Here is a 20,507-nt window from a genome sequence, read left to right as displayed (position 1 = left end):
CCGGGTCCCCAAGCCTCAAGATCAAGCCTATGACTGCCAGCGTATTTATATTACAGCTGGGCCAGTCACACTCGGGACCCAGCCCAGGATGGGTGCTGCCCAAACACATGGCCCCTGCCCCTAAAGAGCTTACACAAACCTTCAAAACCAGCCTCCCAGCTACCTAGGGACCTGGGGGCTCCCCAGCAGCTGGGGCATAACAGGACCTCCGTTTTATTCCCAGTTCTGCCTCCCCCACTAGCTGACCCTGGGCATGGTTCTGTGCCTCGGTTTCCCCATCTGTGAAGGAGGGGACAAAGTCCCGTGTTTGGCACTCAGCTCTACGGCTGACAAGTGCCAGGTGGTATAATGATGGGGGGGTGATTTCCAAGGGGTGTCTGCCAGGCGCTTTTCAAAGCTCGGATCGCATTGGACGCCCAAAATTCACCCATGAAAATCTTGATGGTTAAACACCCTTAGATTTTAATTTTAAGGCCAGGACTCACCACCGCCGCCCCCGCCCCCACCCCAGATGCCAATTCAGCAAACAGGAAGTGAAATTGACAGCCTCGTCTCCCACTGACATAATCTGGCAGTTTTTAGATACCCGTGTGAGTAACCAGACGATGACATCCCCGGCCCATTGACTGTGTTCACACGAGCCCTGCGGCTTTCCAGCATTAACTCAGTCCCTGCATCTTCTGTCCGGGTGGGAGGCGAAAGGCAAACCAACAGGTAACAGGTCTGCCAATCCCACAGGGAATCACAGAAGGCCTTAACGGATCATAGAACTGCACAGAGGAGATGAAAACTGAGGCTGAAGAGATCTTCGTGAGAGGCCAAGGTGCACATTAGATGCCCCGCAGGAGCTTTTGATGCAGCACGCACAGGCAGAGCCTGAAGAGAGTAGCCCTGTGCCAGCAATGTGCTGAAGACTGCAAGATTCTCAGGGAAACGACCTGCTGTTTCTACCTGGCCAGGCATTCTGGCCCGTCGTACTGTGCAGCCTCGTGTGCAACACTGCAAGGTGACCCCTTCGCTGGAAGCGCCAACCAGCCCCAGGCTCAGTAACAGCCTGCTTTCAGCCCAGGGGCAAATTTCCTAACCCTAGTACATGGGAAACTGGAATTAACACGGTCTCCTTCCTTCCCACCCCAGCCCCCACGCCGCCGCGCTGCCGCCAGCAGGAGCCCCACGGGCGACCATGCACTTGCGGACGGGGCAGAAATGCACAAGGCTCCCCGTACCCTTCCCCTGCATCACCACAGGACTTGGCACTGGCCTATCCCAGCTCGGATCATCAACAGAACCGCCCCCCGGCCTGCGATGGCCTCCATCCACACGCCACTGAAAACGAAAACCAACGGACTGCCAGCGCTCTCAGCATCACGGCCGTCTTGGGCCCCTGACAGGCCCGGTCCAGCGCGGTTGCCATGGACACCTCATAGGATCCCCAACGACAGGCCTGGGGCAAGCTACAAAGCCACAGCTCGGCCGACGGGGACAAACCAACACCCCCAGGGCAGGAGGCGGCCTAGGCTAGCTGGGACAAGACTCACCGCTGGGCTTGTACATCCTCACTTGGCTCTGACACTGGACCACGGAGTGCAGAGGCTGCGAGGCCATGGCGGCCGCGGCCGTCAGCTTCTCTGAGGTAGTTTTGCCGGCGGAGTCCGGGGAGGACGGGGGCGAGGAGGGGGCGCACTGCGTCTGGCACCGCAGCTGCGTCAGCGACTGAGGCATGCCCTGGTAGTGCCGTGTGGCACTCAGGAGGTCATTGAGGATCTGAAGGATGGTGCCAATGTCGCGCCGGGGCCGTCCGCTGCTGTCCTGGCAGTTGGGGTGCAAAGTGCCTGCAGGGGGATGGTGAGGAAAGGGGTCAGGGAGAGTCCCTCATGCCACGCTGCCTGGTGGTGGCGCTTGGGGGGCAGGAGCAGAGCCCAACCCTTGGCCCACTCTGGGCCACCCCTCACGGGTTCCCTGTAAGCGCTGTGTGACTCAGCCCCAGCCCCAGCACACAGTACAGGGCCCGGTGTTGCGTTGGTCGAGGCACTGAATCTCCCAGGAGGGCTGCAGCTAAAACGCACACGAGCATCCCCCACCCAGGCAGGAAGAGACCCAACAACCTCTGCTCTCGCTGACCACCAAAAGTTGCTTGCACTTGGCAACGGTTTTGGTTACCAAGCCAACCAGCCTGGGCCCTGGTCCAGCCCAGGTTCTCCGCTCGTCAAGGTCCGTGCTCATTTCCCGCCCCCCATGCACAGAATAAATTTTGTTCTGTGCACCGAGGCATGTGCGGATGTGCACCACGCATAGAAACACAGGCTGCCGGCTGTGGGCACTCTGCTAATCAGCTGGGGGGCTGCCCAAGCACTCAGCTTACGGAGAACGCTGCCTCCGATTCACCAGGCACGTGCATGGGTGCACGACAGTGGCCTCACACCGGCGAAAGGGCAGTCGGGCTCACGGTTGCCTGAGCTCTCAACCTACCGGAGAAGGTCCCTGAGAAGACCCCAGGAGCATGGTTCACGAAGCTCTCGATGACTGCGCCAGGTTTGCGGGATCGGCTTGTTGGAGCTGGGCTGCTGCCGGCAGAATTGTTACTCCTGGAGCTACAGTCCACCTGGCAAGGGGCAGGAAGGACAGACACATATTAGATGTCAGCAAGAGACGCCAACGGGCCAGAAGGCACCTTGTTAACCCTCAGCCGCAGGGGCAGACCCCCAACTCTCTCCAAGCTCTCAAAGTTTCTCAGGGTTACAAATGTATATTCCCAGCCGAGAGACGGCAGGAGGTTTCCTTCGGCCCTGTAGGACAAGGCAAAACCACACCCACGCAGGGTGATCCCGTCATCGTCCCTAGGGCTTAATGAAGGCTTCTCATCACACAGCTCAGCGTCATCACCCCCACTTGACAGACAGGGAAACTGAGGAAGAGTCACTAGCTAACCCCCCAGGCCAGTGGCAGAGCCGGGTCTTCCACATGCCAGGCCAGGGCTCTATCAACTGGGCCACGCAGTTCCAAGCAATACCTGGCATCAGCCAGCCCCAAACCCAGCACGCACCAAGCCCTGTTCAAGCTATTTGCAGCCAGGAAAAGGATTTCAAGGACAACTTTAACACTGCCTTCTTGAGCCCGGAAGATCCATGAGCCTCTCTGGGAAAACAAAACCCGCTCTGGGAAGGGAGCAAGGTTTGGCAGCTTCACAAGACCTGGCCTCTACCCCGGGCTCCTGATCTGCGCCTCAGTTTACGCACCTGTAAAATGCGGATAAGGTGGTTGCCCGCCTTTGGGAAGTGCCAAGCAGCGAGAGATGCCCGCCAAGGCTTGCGATTAGCATGATAGACAGGGATTGTATTTTGACACCTTGGGATGGTGGGATATTTCCTCCCCTTGCGGGATGGCGTTTTCTTTGGATTATCAGCAGTTCCCAGGCAATGCACAGACTAGACAGGATAGCCTCTCTCCTGCCACCCCTAGGGCAGAAGATTTTTTGCCTTGTGCTTTGCAATGCAAACCAAGAATACTCGCGCCCTTTCCTGGCGACGTTTGCTTCGGGACCTCCCGGCATTTGGAAACCTTTAGCAATTGCCTCATTTTAGAGATGGGGAAACTGAGGCACAGAGCACAACCCATCAGCAGCAAGAGACGAAAGAGACAAGGCCTTGTTCTAACCACTACCTTCCAGAACCAGGAAGAGAACCCAGGAGTCCGGACACCCAGCTCCTCCCAACTCACCAGAGACTTAGTGTTCAAAGCCCGACTCACCTCCGAGCAGGAGGAGACGACGCTGCTATTAACTGTTTGCGTGCTGGCCCCGTGCGAGCGGAACATCCCCGCCGTGACGGGCGTGGGGTGGGCAGCGTTACAGTACATGGGCGTGGCCTGTGCAGAGGGGGCGGGACTAGGGGCGGGGCTCTGCTGGCAGGTGGGCACCACAGGGATGCGGGTGAAGCTGGAGCCGCTCCCCCCGTGCAGCGTCCGGCACTGAGGAGTGGGGCCAGCCGTGGCCCCGGGCTCCCCTCGGCTGGCGATGACGTGGCGATGCTGGAGCTGCCCTGCGCTCTGCTGAGCCGCCAGCTGAAGCTGCACGAACATCATGTGGTCACCGACCCGCAGGGCCAGCGTCAGGGGGGACCTTCCCGACAGGAAGTCGTTGACCTGGGAAGAAAAGAGGAGTCACGGTCACTATCGTGGGGCCCAAGCTGTAATGGCGCTGGGGTAAGGCAGGGCTGCCGGGGGAACAGCAGAGTCCAATATGCTGCAAAGGGGACGGGGCATCATTCAGCCACGGCAGAACGGCTCCAGGTGCCACCGAACAGCAGGAGGCTGCTTTGGCTTTGCCAAGTGGCTCTGCGTTCTCCCCCCACTGCCCCCCAGCCCCATAAGGAGAGAGAGGAACCCTAGCGACCTGCCCCGGCTGATGCCACACCCCAGCATCTCCCACTCGTGACAGTCCAGCCCCCACTCCAAGCCCCGTCAGGAGGCTCGACACAGCGACCCGCGAACACACAGGTCTCAGCACTCCGGGGGGCGGGCGGCGACCTGGAAAGATGCTTTGATCATTTCGGGGATCAGAGCCGTGAAGGAACTTGGAACTTGGCCCCTAAGCCTGACCCCTCCCCCGCAGCCTGTACCATTTCCCCATTTCCCCCACGTTCCCACGTCCACACGGCAGACGCGCATTGCCATTCCAGGCACCCATGGGGATCAGGTCTCAGAAAGCTCCCAGATGGCTGTAGCAATGCCAAGCCTACCCAGGGCTCCCCCACCAGCCCAGCCCAGCCCAGCCCGGTGCAGGAGGATTGCTTGGGGGGAATGGTAGGGGAGGCAGGGGGTACAAACCCCTCCAAGTTTTCCCGCCTGTGTGGAATAAATTTTGTTCTGCACCGAGGTGTGTGTGGATGTGCACCACTCATAGAAACACACACTACCAGCTGTGGGCGCTCTGCTAATCATCTGGGCAGCACCTGAATCTCTTCTGGGCAGCCGCCCATATGCTCAGCTTCCAGGGAACACTAGTGGGGGGCGGGGTGAAAGCTAAAACTGAGACACGGTCCCTTTAAGAAGGGGGACCCCCCCCCCCGCTAGCTCCTTGGGAGTGCCCTCCAGGCTGCACCCTGCAGGACCTTGGGGCGTGCGCAGGTGGGCGGGGTCCCCAGCGGGAGACAACTCAAGGCCCCTAGGACTCGCCAGCCATGTCTTATCCCCGCGTGACCCAGGGTGCCAGGGAGCAGCTGACGGAGGCGGCTGTCACAAAAAGGCAGGGGAGGGTCGCCACCCCACCCTGGTGATAAACCAGCCAGGCCAGCCGCTCCCACAGTGCGTACGAGGAGATTAACCCAAGCTGGGCGGGAGGAGGGGGGCACCCAGGCGGGCCAAGGTCCAGCAGCAGGGGCTGGAGTCCACCCTCCAGTACGCCCTTCATGGCTGTTACCGTGGTTGCCCCACCCAGCGACACGCACCCCCTTCCTTGGCGCAGCTGTGCGTTTGCCTTTCCCCGATAACCTGGAAGAGGGGCCCGCGCCCGAGCCAGTGGGAGGGGACGGAGACGGGGCCGACAGTCACACCCGAGAAAAGTCCTTGCCAAGGGGAGGTCACACCTGCCCTTAGCAGTTAACCCCTTTCTCCCGGCTCTGCACCACAGCCGATCAACAGCCGCCCTCGACTCTGCAGGCACGTTCGGGGCTCCCACCACAGCGTGCTGCTAGGGAAGGAGCAGGGGAGCTGCTCCCCTGCGGAGCGAATTGCTTCACTCAGTAACTGGGTAATCCCAGCTTCTGGGCACGGAGGTCGGATCTCACACCCTTGCGAAGCAGCACCACATTTGGACCCATCCCCTGGGGGTTCCAACATGAGACAGCCAGGGCCAGACTTTCTTGCAGAGATGCTCAGCACTCAACTCCACCCAAGATCACTGCGAGGCACCACACCCACGCACAGGGTGGGGTGGGGGTCCAGGCCAGGGAAACAGCCTCCCCGACATTCAGTGGGGTTTCCAAGTTAGACCTTGGAGTCCCTGGGCTGCATGGACACTGGTTCCCTCCCCAGTGAGTCGGTGCAGGGAGTAGTGGCCACAAAAAAGCTGCAAAGAACCAATTCAACTGTCTGCAAGACTCCCGGAGAGGACGCTGGAATTTCAGAGCATCCCTTCCGGCAATGCTGCACCCCGGACACCGAGAGATGCTGAGACAAGGGGACTTCCCCAAGGGAAAATTCACTGTGGATGTCATGCCCAGCAATTTTGCGCCTTCCATCTCTTAGCACAAACGCCACCTCGCCCCAATGCCGCCGGCTCCCTGCTTCTTAACACACCAGTAGGGGCAGCAGGACCAGCAAAATCCAAGCTCTCCCTGCACCAAACTACTGTCCGCCAGCGTTCCTCCATAAGTCAAGTGCTTGGGCGGCTACCCAGGAGAGATTCAAGTGCTGCTTGGACACCCACAGCATATGTCTACGGGTGGTGCACAGCTGCACACAGCTTGGCACACAAAATTTATTCTACACACATGGAAAAAGCCAGAGGGAACATTGAAGCCCACCCTCTCCACGAGCTGGCAGTTCAGCCACGGTGCCCCTGTCTCACATGGGGCCTGGCACAGCAGAGATGTATTCTCCCCCCATCCTGATGCAGGTAGCCAGCAAGCCCATGGGCAGAGGAGGGGCCTCTGGGGAAGAACTCAGCACCGGGGCTGGGGAGGCAGGGGATTAATCTCTCTATCCTCTGGTCAGGTCCCCTGGATTTGGGTGACCAGGCAGAGCAGGACGAGATGCAGCTGGCGGCTGGGGAGGGGTGTCACCTAGTCCGTGACACCGCAGGTTAGCGGTTGGCAGGCTTGCTGCCCACTGAGCAAGCAAGCACTTAGTGGGGACCCCACGGTGGCAGAAGAGCTCGGCCATGGTTGGTGGAGGGACACCCTACAGGCGTAACGTGGCTCTGCTGATTCTCCCCGAGGCGGGTTGGGGGGGCAGCAGCTCACACACTCTGCCCACCTGGCTGCCGTCACCCACAAGCCATGAGTCACCCCTTCACAGCTCCCCCCACAGGGGACCCTGACCTTTCGGCTGCCAAGACCACCGGTGCCGTGCACCAGTCACCCCATGGGGCCCACAGCCCACCTTGCAAGGGAGGCCTCCCCGCAGCTCTGCAGCGCGCCAGGAAAGGGGGAGAGATTCACGCCCCCACCCGTCTGCGCAGCCCCCACCACTGAGGTTACAACGGCCTGAGGCCGCTGCCACTGCAGCCCAAGGAGGCAGGGAAACCACGGGGTGGGGGTGCAGCTGGGGGGCAGGAGCCAGGGCAAAGGTGCCTGGCAGGGGAAGCAAAGGGATGGGGCAGCCCTGGCCTCAGAGCCTGGCATGCAGCGGGGAGAGGGGGGGGCACTTCTGTCCACCCCCCAGAGCAGAGCCACCAAGTCACACAGAGCAAGACTGTCCTCCACCAGCTGGGTTCACGAGCAGGGCAGGGGGCCCTGGAGAGCCCCAGGTACACGTGACGGCAAGGAGAGGAGTGGGGTCCCCCCCAGCAGCCACTCCGGAAGGGGCGGCAGGGACAGCGAGGGGCAGGCGAGGCCATGCTCCCCACCCCCAGCACAGCGACCGACCGGCCCCTGTGCAGCCTGCCAGGCAGCCAGCGTACACGGCAGCAAAGGCCAGGCAGGCCGGGGGTGGGGGTGTGCCTCGGAGCTCCTCAACGCCTCCACAGGGGCTGAGGGGGAGCAGGGGAGTCAGCCCCCACCAAGCTCAGAGCAGGAGACAGAGCAGCTGGGAGGGGAAGGGGATTCTTACTACAAGCCCAGGGTGCCCAGATAATGGGGGGGGTGCACTGCCTGCTGGAAAACCTCTCCCCAGCCCCCCCCCCCCCCCCCCAAACAGCTGCTCCCCCAGTACCAAGCAAGGTCAGAGAACCTCCTGAGCACACCCCCCATCCCAAAGCTCATTATTCATCCCAGGAGGTGTCTGGTCATGTAACCCAACGCCATCTGCTCTGGGGGGGGGGGGGGGGGACTATTAAAAGGACCAGCTCGCTCAGTGCTGCCCCCCTCCACTTCACACTCCACCCCCACCGCCAGCCGGCTTTAACCCTCACCAGCCTCTGGCTGCCCCTTTGTCTCAGCTCGCAGGAGGGGCTGCCAGCTCTGCCTAAGCCTTCCGCCCAGCACGCTGCAGCATCAGACCGGCCCCTGAGCTCCCACAGGTCTCTGGGGGTGTACAGCCATGTTCCCCCCGAGCAGCTGAGTCCAGCATTGAGGGGAAAGGTGCGGGGGGGGGGAACAGAACCCACACACACACACACACACAAGGAGGCCAGGCTGTGCCGCTGGTTAGTCACCCCTGCCATGCTTGGGGGGAGGACACCCCAGCAGGGCTCCTAATGTGGGGGGGCGGCTAGATTTTCAACGGCCCCAGCCTGACTTCGGAGGAAGGGCTCAGCCGGATCAGCCCCTCTGCTTCCTGCCGGAGGAGGCTCCTGGGAAGGGCTGGGAGGATCTGCAAACAGACCCAGGTTTGCTGGGCAAAGATAAATAATTGGCTAAGCCCAGGGCCAGAGACGCAGATGGAACCTCCTGCCCTCAGCAGGCCCAGTGGGGCACAGGTCGCCTCTCTTCCCAGCAGAGCATTCAAGGGGGCGTGGAGAACCGCACCTCCTCTGGCCAGGGCAGTGCCAGCCCCCGCCTCACTTGTTCAGCAGAAGGGCCCCCCCCAGCAGATGGCTGCCGTACCCTCCCAGGGCCCCCCCCGCCGCCCCAGAGAGACGCAGGCTGCTGAGAAGCCGTGGGAAAAGCAGCTTAAAAATAACAGTGAAGCCCTGAGCACGTCAGCTGGAGGCCGCAGAGGAAGAGGTGGGCGGGAAAAACATGCTGCAACTTCGGCCATGGAGGTTATGGGGGGGTGGGCAAAGATGGTCCTCTGCCCCGGTGATACCCGGGGGGGGGGGGGGTGGCAATTTCTGTTCCCACCTAGTCTGCAGAGAGCCTGGGGGAGGGCTGCACTCCAGGGGCTGGGGCAGGGGGAAGGTCTCTCCCCACTGAGTCCCAGCCTCTCATGTCCCTCTCTGTGCCTCAGTTTCCCCCCTAAAGTGGGGAGGGGGGGGCAGGAGGACACTCAGTGCTCCCTGATGGGAGGGGGGGGCTGGACACCACACAGTCGGCACTGAGAGAGAAGGACTTTGCCCGGCGGCCAGGGGCCGGCGCTCTCTTGTCCCCGCCAGTCACGATTCGCCTCCTGCCAGCCACAAAAGATTTCCCTGAATCAAAGGCCCAGCAGTCACGACGCCCAGCCCCCCGCACCCCCCGCCTTCGGCGGGGAGCCATTCAAACACATGGCGCTCGCCCCCGCCCACCGCACAAAGGGCCTCCAGGCGGGCGCATGGCTGCCCAGGGGAGGTGCCTCCAGGACACCCCAGCAGCCCCTCCCCCCTTGCCGGTGGGGGGACAGGCTGCCTGCCTTGCTCTGCGGAGGGCGCTCACAGATGGGAGATTAGCATGCAGAGAAAAGCCTGGGGGCTCAGAGCCCCCCCACATCTGCCGCCTTCCCCCGAAAGAGAGGGGCACCAATAGGGGTCAGCCCCACAGCAGGCTGGCCACCCCTCCCCCCACCCTCTGCAGAGCTGCCCCTTCCCAGCACCAGCACAAAGGGACGGGGGCACGAATTCCTGTCCTGCCCCCCCCCCGCCCAGCAACGACCAGCACTGCTCAGTGCCAGGCTGTATGGGGCAAAAGCAGAGGGACTCGGAGCTCCCTCCCCACCCCCCAGCTAAGTGCAGCTTTGCCCTCTCGCTCGGGCAAGTACCAGCCCCACCACGCCAGCCGCAGAGCGGGGACCAGCCGCTGGATTACTACCCCCCCACCTGGCCTTCCCTGCCCCCAGGCAAAGGTAGAACCTGGGGTGGTTCCGCACTAGCCACTAGACAACCCTGCCCCCTTCCTGAACTAGCCATCACCTCCCCACCCCCAAGGACAGTCCCCTCCCAGCCTCCTCCAGGCCCCCTTGACGTCAGCAGCCACTCAAGGCTCCTTCTCCTTCCTGGCAGGGAGCCTGACTCATACCTTCCTCCTTTGTGCCCCTTTGTGACCCGCAGCTGCTGTTACCCAAGGAAAGTGGAGAGCTCTGAGCGAGCACAAGCTCCCCACACCACTTCCCCCCCCAGCAGGGCTAAAAATAATCCCTTACTCTGCGGGGTGTGTGTGTGTGTGTGTGTGTGTGTGTGTGTGTGCGTTTCCCAGCCCTCTGTATCACAAACACACCAGCCAGGTCTTGCAACACCCAGCAGCAGGTTTAAGCAGATGCAGGACTGGCACTTGCTCTGGATTTTAAACCTCCTCCCCCTGCAGGAGACACCACAGCTCCTGCCCCAGCCAGGCAAAGGAGGAAACGGAGACAGCCCTGCAGCAGAGACACCCATAGCATCCTTCTCCTTCCCTGGCTGGGGAGCCAAGCCACCACTCCCACCAACCGGCTCTGCAGCCCTCCCCTTTCTATTCACCACCACCAGCTCAGATCCAGAGGCCAGACGGGGCTACCCAGCAGCAGCCCCCTTCCCAGGGGTCCCTCTAATATCTTCCACCCATGGGCAGAATAAATGTTGTTCTACGCACCACGCTGCTGATGGATGTGCACCACCCCCAGAAACAACCAGGCTGCCGGCGGTGTGAGCTCTGCCAATCAGCTGGGCGGCACCTGAATCTCTCCTGGGCAGCCCCCCCCCCGCCCCCCAACCACTCAGCTTCCAGGGAACCCTGCCCCCCAACTCACTAGTTACAGAGCCGCCCATCCCCCGCTTCCAAGCCAGCTGGGAACGCCAGGCCAGTGCTGAAGCTTCGCCTCCCCTCCCCCCAACTCCCAGCACATTCCTTCAGCCCTCCCCCCCCACCCCACCAGGATGCTCCAACATAAACACATCCGCCCAGCCAGCCTGCTCCAACAGCCACAGAAGGGCTGGAAAAGCTCTCCCTCCATTCGCTGCCCCTTCGAGCTGGGCCCCGGGGATGCAGCCAGTGCCCTCATCACCACCGCACAGGGGGCAACAGCTCTCAGCCGCTCCTGCCCACAGGTAGGCAAGGAATGGCCACACCCAGGCCGGGAACGGGCACAGGCACAGCACGGCAGTTTCCCCCCACCCGCCCCAGGGAGTCTGCTCCCCTGGATCCTGGGGGAAGAGAGGGCGGGCAGAGAGCAGCCAGCCCCAGGGACCGTGCAGGCTGCTGCGAAGTCCTGGCCGGGGGAGGAGGGGGAGAAATGTAATTTCTTGTCTCTGAATCCAGCCCTGGAGATACAGGGAGCGTGTCCCTGCTGATTCCCAGAAATGCAGATGACTCACAGAACGCCGCATTCCTGCCTCCCCCCAAGCGCCTGGCCCGGTGTAACCTTTGCTCACCCCCTCCTGGCAAGGGATGAGAACAGGGTGGGAGCCAGGGGATGGGTGGCTCAGCCGAGAGACACCCTGACACCAGTGCAACAGGGGACGGGTGTAGGCCAGGGCTAGGAAGGGGCAGGAAATCAGAGCCACCCCCCCCCCCCCCCCAGTGATTGCCAAGACACTCTGCCCTGCTTACTCAAGAGAACACAGCATCCATCCCACGCAGGGCAGAGCCACCTTCCCCACAGGGCAGAGCCCAGCCCCCACCCCCACCCCCCCAAACATGGGCTGGATGCACTTGGTCAGCCCGGGTCAGCTCCAGAGGACAAAGGCCAGGCGTAGCAGTGCGGGAAGCAAACAGCCTCTGTCCCCACCCCACTTCCCTCCAGCTGCAGCAGGCAGCTGGAAGCCTGCAACTGGTTCCTACACTCCACCAGACACGGCCGCTGCTGGATTTTCCATGCAGACCAAAAAGGGAGGGGGGGGAAGGGGGAGGGAGAAGCATCCAAAAAATAACACACACTTCCCCCTAGTGACCTCAGAAACGGAGCCAGGCCCTGGACCTGCACAGCTGGGAGGGGCGGCTGGGCCTTCCCAAGGGAGCACGGATCCTCCACCCCCCGACCTTGGGCAGGGCCTGGGAGGGTGCCCAGCCCCCCCAAAGGCCCCAGCTACTTCGAGGTGGGGCAGGGCAGATGCGTGGCCGAGGCTGCTAGACTCACAAGGGGGCGCTACCCCGACAAAGCATCAGAGGGCTCGACGCGTTGGCACGTAGCTACCAAAACAACGAGAAGCCCTGGGGCACCCCAGAGACTAACCGAGATTTTGGAGCATATGCTGTTGGGGGCAGAGACCCGCTTCAGCATCACCCAAGCCCTTGAACGCGGCAATCCGTTTGGGCAGGAAACGGACCAGGACATCAGCCGGGCCACAGGAAACCAGCCCCCTGCTCGTTTCCTTAAGGTACCCAGGGGAAAGCTTAGCTGGCGCTTTCGTCCCCCCACCCCCGGCAGAGGAAGTCAGAGCAGCGCTGATCTCCCTGCTATCATCGGCGGGCGAGAGAGAGACGCCTGACGCAGGCAGAACCCAGGCGAGAAGCATGAATGAGAGGCGTGGTTTCCTGTCCCCCGCCCCCAGGTGCTGGCTCTTCCTCTGAGCTCAGAGAAGGTTCCTGAGGCTGAGATCCTGTCAACAAACCTATGGGAGTGGGAGTGGGGGTGGGGACAGCTCCCCACTCCCCACTCATTCCACTGCAGTAGGGAAGAGACCAGTGGCCCAGCCGGAGGGGCCTTTTCTGGCTTCTGTGAGAGAGGAAGGGGGCGGGAGGTGACTAAGGACCTGCACTTTGCATTTCAGGCCTGTGGGACACAGGCTGGAGGCAGGAAGCCTCCAGCTCTGCAATTTGGTGCTTCTCAGGCGCTACCGCCTCACCCCCTGCTCCCAGATTTAGGCAGTCTGCTACCGACCCACCACAAGGGAGGGATAAACCCATTGCTGCAAGGCCTGGAATGCACCCACTCCATCCTGCAGACACAAGCCTGGTAATCAAAACCAGCTCTGCTCCAGGCAGGTCAGCCAGCTAACCGCCCTCCCCCCGCCCGCCCGGCTTCCCTAAAGCAGCCACCACGCCCCACCAGCGTGTAGGCCGGGCGCACACACAAGCTTTCAAGATGAGACAACGCACACGGGCCACGCAGAAGACCTCACCCCAGCCGCTGTGCTGGCTCTACCCCTGCCCACCCTCTCGGGGCATGAGGTGGCAAGCCCCAGCCAGGAATCGGCGCCCGACACAAGAGAAGTCCAGCCCTCTGCCCCTCCCAGGCCTTGAAAAAGGTACCGTGCAGGCAGGCGGCTCAGAGGTTCCCAGCCCAGGCTGTCACCAGACTACCAGCTCATCGCAGAATGCAAACTGTGCGCCCTGCCCATCAACTTCAGAGCAAGCCCCTGGTCTGCGAATCGACCCCCACCTGGCAAAGAGGCCAGGACTGACCACGTGCCGAGCCCAGCGGAGGGGCTGCAACCCCAAGGCAGCTCGCCTTCTGCCCGAGCAAACGGCAGAGCCTCCAGCGCCTCGCCAGGGCCCCGTGCCAAGCCAGAGAGGCGCTGGTGCTGCCCCTTTGCCAGAACCGGCAGCTCACTGCCACCAGCTGCGTCCGAGCACAGGGGCGGAGGTGCTGTGTAGCCGCAGGGGGTGGGGGGCCTTTCTGCAGTTCAGCAAGCAGGGCATGAAACACGCCCTACGGTAGCAAGGTTGTCTCCGGCGAGGAGACCTCCTGCAGCATGAAGCTTTCCAAGGCCAACGTGGCTTGTGGGAAGAGCCACATGGCAGAGAGAGGTCCGTGCCCTCTGCCTCCTTCCCAAACAGCAGCAGGAAGCAGTTGCCCTCACCTCTCTCCACCTACAGGAGAGCCCTTCTAAAGATACCAAGCAGGGCCAGGCATTGGCATGTTTGCACAGCACTGGGTGGGGGGGATGCATCTGACAAAGTGGGTCTGTGCCAAGCAAAGCTTATACTCCAATTAATCTGTCTATCAGGTGCCACAGGACTTCTCGTTGTTTTTGCTGGGGGCGGTTGCTGAGAAGCAAAGGGAGGAACTCAAAAAAAAAACAAAACAAAAAAAAAAAACACCCAACTCCTCTCTCCTTCCTCCCCAGCTAGCGCCGCACCAGAGTTTATTTTTAAGACCAACAACAAAGAAGCAGAAGCTCGCTCAACTTTAAAGTAAAAGGGAGGTGAAGAGGCAAGTTCTACACCCAGCTGCAGTCCGTTTCTCCCCCCCGCCCCCAGCCACCCCCATGCCTTCCCCAGACACGCACCAGAGGGTCACCAGCCCTGAGAGGGTTTCCTTGAAGCACAAGCCAGGGCAGAGAGGGGAAAAAAGGAAACCACACAACACATCCCTTTGGCCTGTTAGCAACATCCCGCTTTTGGGAGCACAGGCTGCCAGCCACCCAATAACCTCACAGTTATCCTAACCCAGCATCACTGCCTACCCACCTCCCAGGCTCCAGACCTCGGGACAGACAAAGCTGCTGCGTCTGGTTTTGCTGATGGGCGGCTCAGGCCCTGGGAGAAGAGAGGCTCCCCTTTCCCAATCGAGAGGGACAAACCTCCAGCACAAAGCTGCATCTGTGCGCGCTCCCTCCCCTGACACTCCCCCCCACCCCCAAGTGCTTCTGCAACACAATAGCCAGAGACACTCCACCCTCAAGCAAGCAAGGCAGCTGCTGGGTTGTAAGCCCCGTTTGTGTCTGTAAATTTGAAAATGCAAATCCTAACCCTATCTCCTCCCCCACCCCTGGAAGGGGCGGATGTTCTATCCCAGCACCAGGAGGGGAGTGGGGTCTACCGGTTAAAGTGGATGGAAGCCAGGAGCCAGCACTCATGGGCCCTCTTCCAGCCCTGGGAGTCTAGCCTAGTGGTTAGTCCCAATATACACTCATGGCATTGGGACTGGGGATCCCAGATCCCCACTTAGGTCAGGGCCTTAGCAGAGGAAGCCTGGCCTGCTGGGTGACGTTGGCTTGAATGCTTTGCCTCAGTTTCCCCTCCCACTCTATTTACACAAAATGCTCCAGGGACGGGTCTGTGTCTGTGCTGCGCAGCAGGGGCCCAGAAACAGCACGATTACAAAATGATCACCTGACCCCTTCAGCACAGACACAGGCCTCCAGGTTTCCCTTTGGTGACCCCTCTGGCAATTCAGGACAGACAGGAAGCTGTGGGTGTGGGTGGGGGAAGAGGCAGAGCTGATAGATCCGTGCATTGACCTGGAGTAAAGCTTTTGCTGTAGGGGGTGTTATTTCTGCTGCTCACCTGAGTTTCCGTTAAGCTTTCCAGAGCCTGCATCACTGACTGTTCTGGTCTGGAGGCCTGAGACTGAAAGGATAAAATAAATAAGTAAAAGGGCATACGTGTGTGTGTGTGTGTGTGTGTGTGTGTGTGTGTGTGTGTGTGTGTGTGTGTGTGTACATGCACGCACAGCAGGGGGGTGCAATGCATGTCACTTTCACTATTTATACACCCAGCTGCAGAGCCACCAATGAACTACACAGCTGCCATGTGCCACGCCAACCTCCCCTCTGCACAAAAGGGCCGTGGCAGGGGAAAGCTGCGTCTTCCAGCTCGCCGCCGAGGAGCTGGGGCGGGGCAGGGAGGAAATCCAAAAGGCTATTTACCATCAAGCCAGCTTCCACCGTGGGGACCAGCGTGAGTTTGCTTCCTTCCACGACCCCCCAATCCTGCAGCTTCCCAGAACTGAGGCGACTGCAGACAGGAAACAACACCGAGTGTGAGGCCGCCCCCGGACAGAAACCAGGGACAGGCACGTGCAGCGGGGGGAGGGGGAGGTCGAAGGAAACGGGGATCTGATTTGCTTTAGACCCCCACCCAGGTGCCCTCTGGGGCTCCTCCATTGCTCCCCCGACTCTGACGCACCTCTGGGGCAAGGGGGGGGGGGCAGGCTCAGCCATGGGGTTCCCATGATACCTCCCTCCCTCCCTCCCCCCGCCCAGGTCTCTTCCCCTTCTGGGTCTCATTCTGACCCTGGCCCCTCCCCCCTCTGGGCCCCACGGTGTGGGGGTGTCTCTCCCTGGTTTAACAGGTAAACACTGGGGGACAAGGGCACTGCAGACATCAGGCAGGCAGCCATGGGCCAATGTTATTCACTGGGCCGGCCTGGGCAGTTTGCTTGGGGGAGAAAAGGAGGCCCTGGCTGTGTGTCTAAGCAGCTGCTCCCCCAAGGGCAGGCAGGATTCAGCTGTCCTGAGGAGGGGGCAGGGGCCCGTCTAAGGAGGAGGGGCTGACCCCCACCCTCCTTTTCCAAGTAAGGACAGATGCATAAGATCCCCCTACGCACACCTCCACCCTGGGTTGTTCACTCAATCCTGCTGCTCAAGCCACACTGGGGGCAAGAGAGGGAGGGGGCCAGCCGTCAGCAAAAGCCACCCCCCCCAGTCAAGGAGCTTCCTTGCTCTAGAGTGGAGGGGGCTCAAAGAAAAGGGGCAGAGTAGCCCCCCCTTCAGCCCCCAGCCAGCTCCATTGCAGCTAACCTGGCTGGGGTTGAACAAAGGAATGTCCCACCTCCAGACACCCCCGCCCACCCACCATTCACCTCTGGCCTCTGCAGCCTTGGCAAGGACTCCCCCCCCCCCCCCCCCCCGCTTTCCCCCCTGCCCTCATGTGCATTAGTGGTGGGAAGGGGGGGAGGGGGAGGAGGTGGCCCACCTCGGCCCAACCTTTCGAACAAAGGGCAGGCAATGCTGTGCCACACAGGAAGGGGACCAGTGTGCAGTGAGCCCTGGACAGTGCTGGAAAGTTTGGCGGGGGGGGCGGGGGGCTTTACTTTAGGTCTACAGTCAATAGCACAGCTGCTTCCCCCCCTTGGGGGGGGGGGGGAGCCCAAGCTATAAACCATTCTTCCCAACAGAGGCCGCTCAGCCCCGCCACCTTAGGCAGCTCCCGGGAGGGCTGGGGGGTCACATCCTACCCAGTGCAGGAGGCTGAGAAATGGGGCTGAGTTGGGGAGGTGGAGAAATACCGTCCCGTCCCCCCAGCAAGCACTGCAATTTCTTTCCAGACCCCCAGGGGGCCAGGGAGGGGGGCACCCAGCAGACACACTGGGGAGCTGGGCCGGGGTGGCTTAGCAAGGGGGATGTTGGGGGGCTCGACCTACCTTTCTTTATGTAAGAGAGCCAGCCTCTCCTTGGGCACTTTGAGCCTTTGCGACAGCCGGCGCTTCAGTCCCTCCACCGTCTCCTCCAGGGGGACGGAGAGCTCATAACGGGTCCCGGTGGTGGTGTTGATGTACAGATTCATGGAGGGCTCGTTGGAGACAGCCTCGCAGGCTGGGGCACCCCGGCTGCAGCTCCTGGCGCTGGGCTGCTGGTCCATTCGGTGACCTGGGGGCGGGCAGGGAGCAGCGGTTGGTGTGGCAGGGGGAGGAGGAGGAGGAGGAGGGAGTGGAAGGGAACAAAGGAACGAGCAGAGCAGCCGGTTGTGCAGCGCGCAGACACACACACACACACACACACACACCAGCCGGGCTGGATTCGCCTTCCCAGCTCCGGTTGGATCCCAGAGTCACTCCGGATCCGGGTGGACTTTCCAGGTCTTCTTCCGCGGGGTGTGAGTGGGGCCGGGGGGGGCGCAGCTCTTCCCGAAGAACAAGGGGGGTTGGCCCGATTTAACCTCCGTTAAAAAAAATACACACAACGCGCCCCACAAGTCACTCGCCCATCGGGGACTCCCCCGCCCCGCGGCCCCCCGAGGACGCGGGTCTCGCCGGCAGACGCGCGTGTGTGTGTGAAAGGCGGGGGGGGGCGCCTCCGTTGTGGGGGGGGGTAGGGGCTGGAGAGGGAGGGGTGGGGGGGGTGCAATGGCCTTTTCCCTTCCTGCCTTCCCCCCCGGCGGGGCTGGACCCGGCCGCCGCCGCCGCGAGCTCCGCCGGTGTGAAAGTCACACACACGCCGGGGCGCCCAGAAGTGGGAAGGGGGGGGGGGAGGAAAAAAAAGTTATAATGTATCAACGTTCTACAGGGGGCGGGGCTTATTCCCCCCTCATTCACTTCTTACGCCTTCGCGCGGGCGCCAGCCAATCCGGCCGCGCCGAACGTTGAGCCGGGCGAGGCGGGGCCAATCGCCGCCAGCCCGGTGCTCCCCCACGTGGAAGGCTGACTCCGACTCCTTTCCAGCGCTCTCCCAGGGCCTCTTCCCCCCCCCGCCCCCCGGCCACCCCACTCTTCCCCTGCGCCTGTGCCCGGCGGATCATGACCTACTGGAAACCGGAGAGTTGCCTGGTGCCGGGCTAAGAGCCGCCCCCCACCTACCCACCCACGGTTGCAAAGCGAGCCCCCCCCTTTGATAAAAAAAGCCATTCATAATATATCAGCCTCCCAACAAAGGGCTCTGCAGAAAGGAGGGTGATGGGAGATTTACAGGCGGCTCCCGAGGCTGGTCTCCTGCCCCGGGGCATTTCGAGAAACTACCGCGCGGGCAGCCCGCTTTCCTGGGTCTGCTTCGAAGCGCCACCGCCGCCGCCAGCCCGCAACCGTCCGCCGCAGAGGCGATGAATGACGGAGACAGCGGGCGCAGCAAAGCCATTGTTCTAAGGAGGAGCGCGCGGGGAGGGGGGGTATTTACATTTCTTAAGCTGGGAGGAAATCCTTTGCCGACCCCCCCCACCCCGAGGTAAACTGAGGCAGGTGGCCGCTGCCGCACCAGCCCAGGCTGGAGGGCTGTGCCAAACAATGGCGGGCTGCTACAGGAGCGGGTGGGGGTGTAACACCCACGGCGGTGGAGGCCTGGCGAGGATCTGCCAGGCCCTTGACAACGGCTCCCCTCTAAGCCGGAGTGAACGCAGGTCACGGAGCAGCAAATAAAGAGCCAGGATGCGCTTCCCCCCCACCCCCCCGGGGTTGCTGCGTGGGGAAAGAGCCTATTGCAAAAGGCGGATGAGGCCCGCAGCAACCTCCAGGCTCGGATGCAATCCGCAGCGGGCGGATTCCGCCCTCAGGGCACGCTGGGGACAAGGGCCGGGTTATTGCCTTCCTCCCCCCACCCCACCGCCGCCCCCGAGAACCCGGGAGGTTAAAGCGCTTACTGGAAGCGCCGCTTCAGCCCGTGCTGGTGGGGGGGGGGGGGGGGGCAGGTAATTAACAGCAGCCCAATAAGACAGCAAACCAAGGGCGCCCTCTGCTGGGGCCCGAAAGACGGGCCCATGGGGACGGAAGTCACTTACCGCCCCCCCCGCCCCCTAATAAATACAAATGTGAGCCCCGCTGCCAGCTGGGGGGGGGGGGTGCTTGTTCACAGCCCCCCCCCCCCCCGCCATGGCCTGGAGGGGCAGGCGCATCGCTTGGGGCCCGATCCGGCATCCGAGGCCGGGTGCGGAGTCCTGAAAAAGGGGATCGGAAAGGAGCACCCCCGGAGGGAACTGACCGGCTCACCCCGCCCTCCGCCCTGGCAGCGGAGAGGAATTCTTTCTGGGTGTCCCATCCAACCGAGGGGGGCAGCCCCTCCCGGGGGAGGGGGCTCAGATCTCCTGCCCGCCAGCTAAGGTCGGGGGTGTCCCCTGCCCCCCGCGGGCCGTAGCTTGGCGAGGGGAGATTAACCCCCGCAACGAACCCCGACACTTCCTTGCCCCTTAGTATGGAAAGGGTAACCCCCACCCCAAACTCTGCCGCGTCTGATCGATGGGAGACTGGAATGGGTGGGGGGCGGCGCGGATAAAAGGGGGCTCCGGCCCTTGGGGGATCCCCGGGACTGGGGTGACTGCGAGGAGCCCGTGTCCCTCGCGGGCGGCAGCCAAACGCTGACTCTCACCTACCAGCTCGGACGGATCCTGCCCGCGGAGATCTCTCGGAGCAACAAAAGAAACTATATCCCAACGCGAGCACGTGATCCAATCCGGCTCGGAGCGTTCACACGACGCAGGTAAATCCCAGCGTGACTCCGGAGTCCGCGGTCGCCAGCGAGGCTGGAGGGGAAAAAAGAATCCGACGGCTCCTGTCCCAGCCTGCTTCTCGAGCGGTGGAGCCGGCTCCGGGGGAGACAGCCTTTTTCTTTACTCTTTGGGAGGCGCTCGAGAAGTTTTATCACCCCCCGCCCCGCGCACAGTCGCCTGGGTGGAGCCTGAGAGGAGGCGGATCAGCCGGCCTGGCAGCGCCTCCCAGCCCTGCCGAGTCAGCAGCGAGCTGCTAGGTGACGCAATTAACACCTGCTCCGCAAAGGCTGGGCTTTCAGTAACTCTTTCATAACCCGCCTCGCACACGCCGCTGCCTCTGCCTTTGTGGTTCCCTATTCCGCCTTCCAGTAAAGCCCTGCTAGGGCTGGGATCGAAACTCTAGGGCCCGGGGCAGCTCTGCGCCTCCCAGCCCCTGTGCTCGGCGCTGTACAGGAGAAGGAATAAAGGCTCGCCACCCCCGCTGCGCAGAGGGGAAACTGAGGCACGGAGCAGGGACGCGGTCGCACGGGTGCCAGGCAGAGCACAGAGCTAGCCCAGTGCTTTAAAAGGGGCCCATCTTGTCAGCTGGTATCACGGAGGGGCCTGGCAGGTCACTCTGTATGTGTCCTGTGGGCAGCCTCCAGCATTCCCAGTAAGCTCAGGAAAGAGTCAGATGGCACCTGGCTGATGAGCAGAGCGCCCGCAGCTGGTATTTTGTGTTTCTAC

General features: G+C 62.1%; 1 protein-coding gene across 2 annotated transcripts in view; it reads right to left on the bottom strand.

Moving 5' to 3' along the window:
* MIDN (midnolin) overlaps window positions 1–20,261 on the bottom strand; it is a 28,584-nt gene extending 8,323 nt beyond the window's left edge. The window contains exons 1-7 of one of the 2 annotated variants that reach the window (XM_074978534.1): window positions 19,665–20,261; window positions 17,014–17,239; window positions 15,518–15,605; window positions 15,156–15,218; window positions 3,748–4,140; window positions 2,470–2,602; window positions 1,539–1,832 (exon numbers count right to left, since the gene is read on the bottom strand). In XM_074978534.1, coding sequence (XP_074834635.1) covers window positions 1,539–1,832; window positions 2,470–2,602; window positions 3,748–4,140; window positions 15,156–15,218; window positions 15,518–15,605; window positions 17,014–17,231 — 1,189 coding nt within the window. In that variant the 5' untranslated portion in view covers window positions 17,232–17,239; window positions 19,665–20,261. Of the gene's footprint in view, window positions 1–1,538; window positions 1,833–2,469; window positions 2,603–3,747; window positions 4,141–15,155; window positions 15,219–15,517; window positions 15,606–17,013; window positions 17,240–17,375; window positions 17,665–19,664 lie in introns of those variants that run through there. The other variant, XM_074978535.1, reaches the window with a different exon arrangement.
* Window positions 20,262–20,507: the final 246 nt, after the last annotated feature.

This window comes from Carettochelys insculpta, chromosome 27 (genome assembly GCF_033958435.1).
Source record: "Carettochelys insculpta isolate YL-2023 chromosome 27, ASM3395843v1, whole genome shotgun sequence".
Lineage (NCBI taxonomy): Eukaryota > Metazoa > Chordata > Testudines > Carettochelyidae > Carettochelys > Carettochelys insculpta.
The sequence above is the reverse complement of the archived record's forward strand: the minus strand, read 5'-3'. Positions and strand labels throughout refer to the sequence as shown.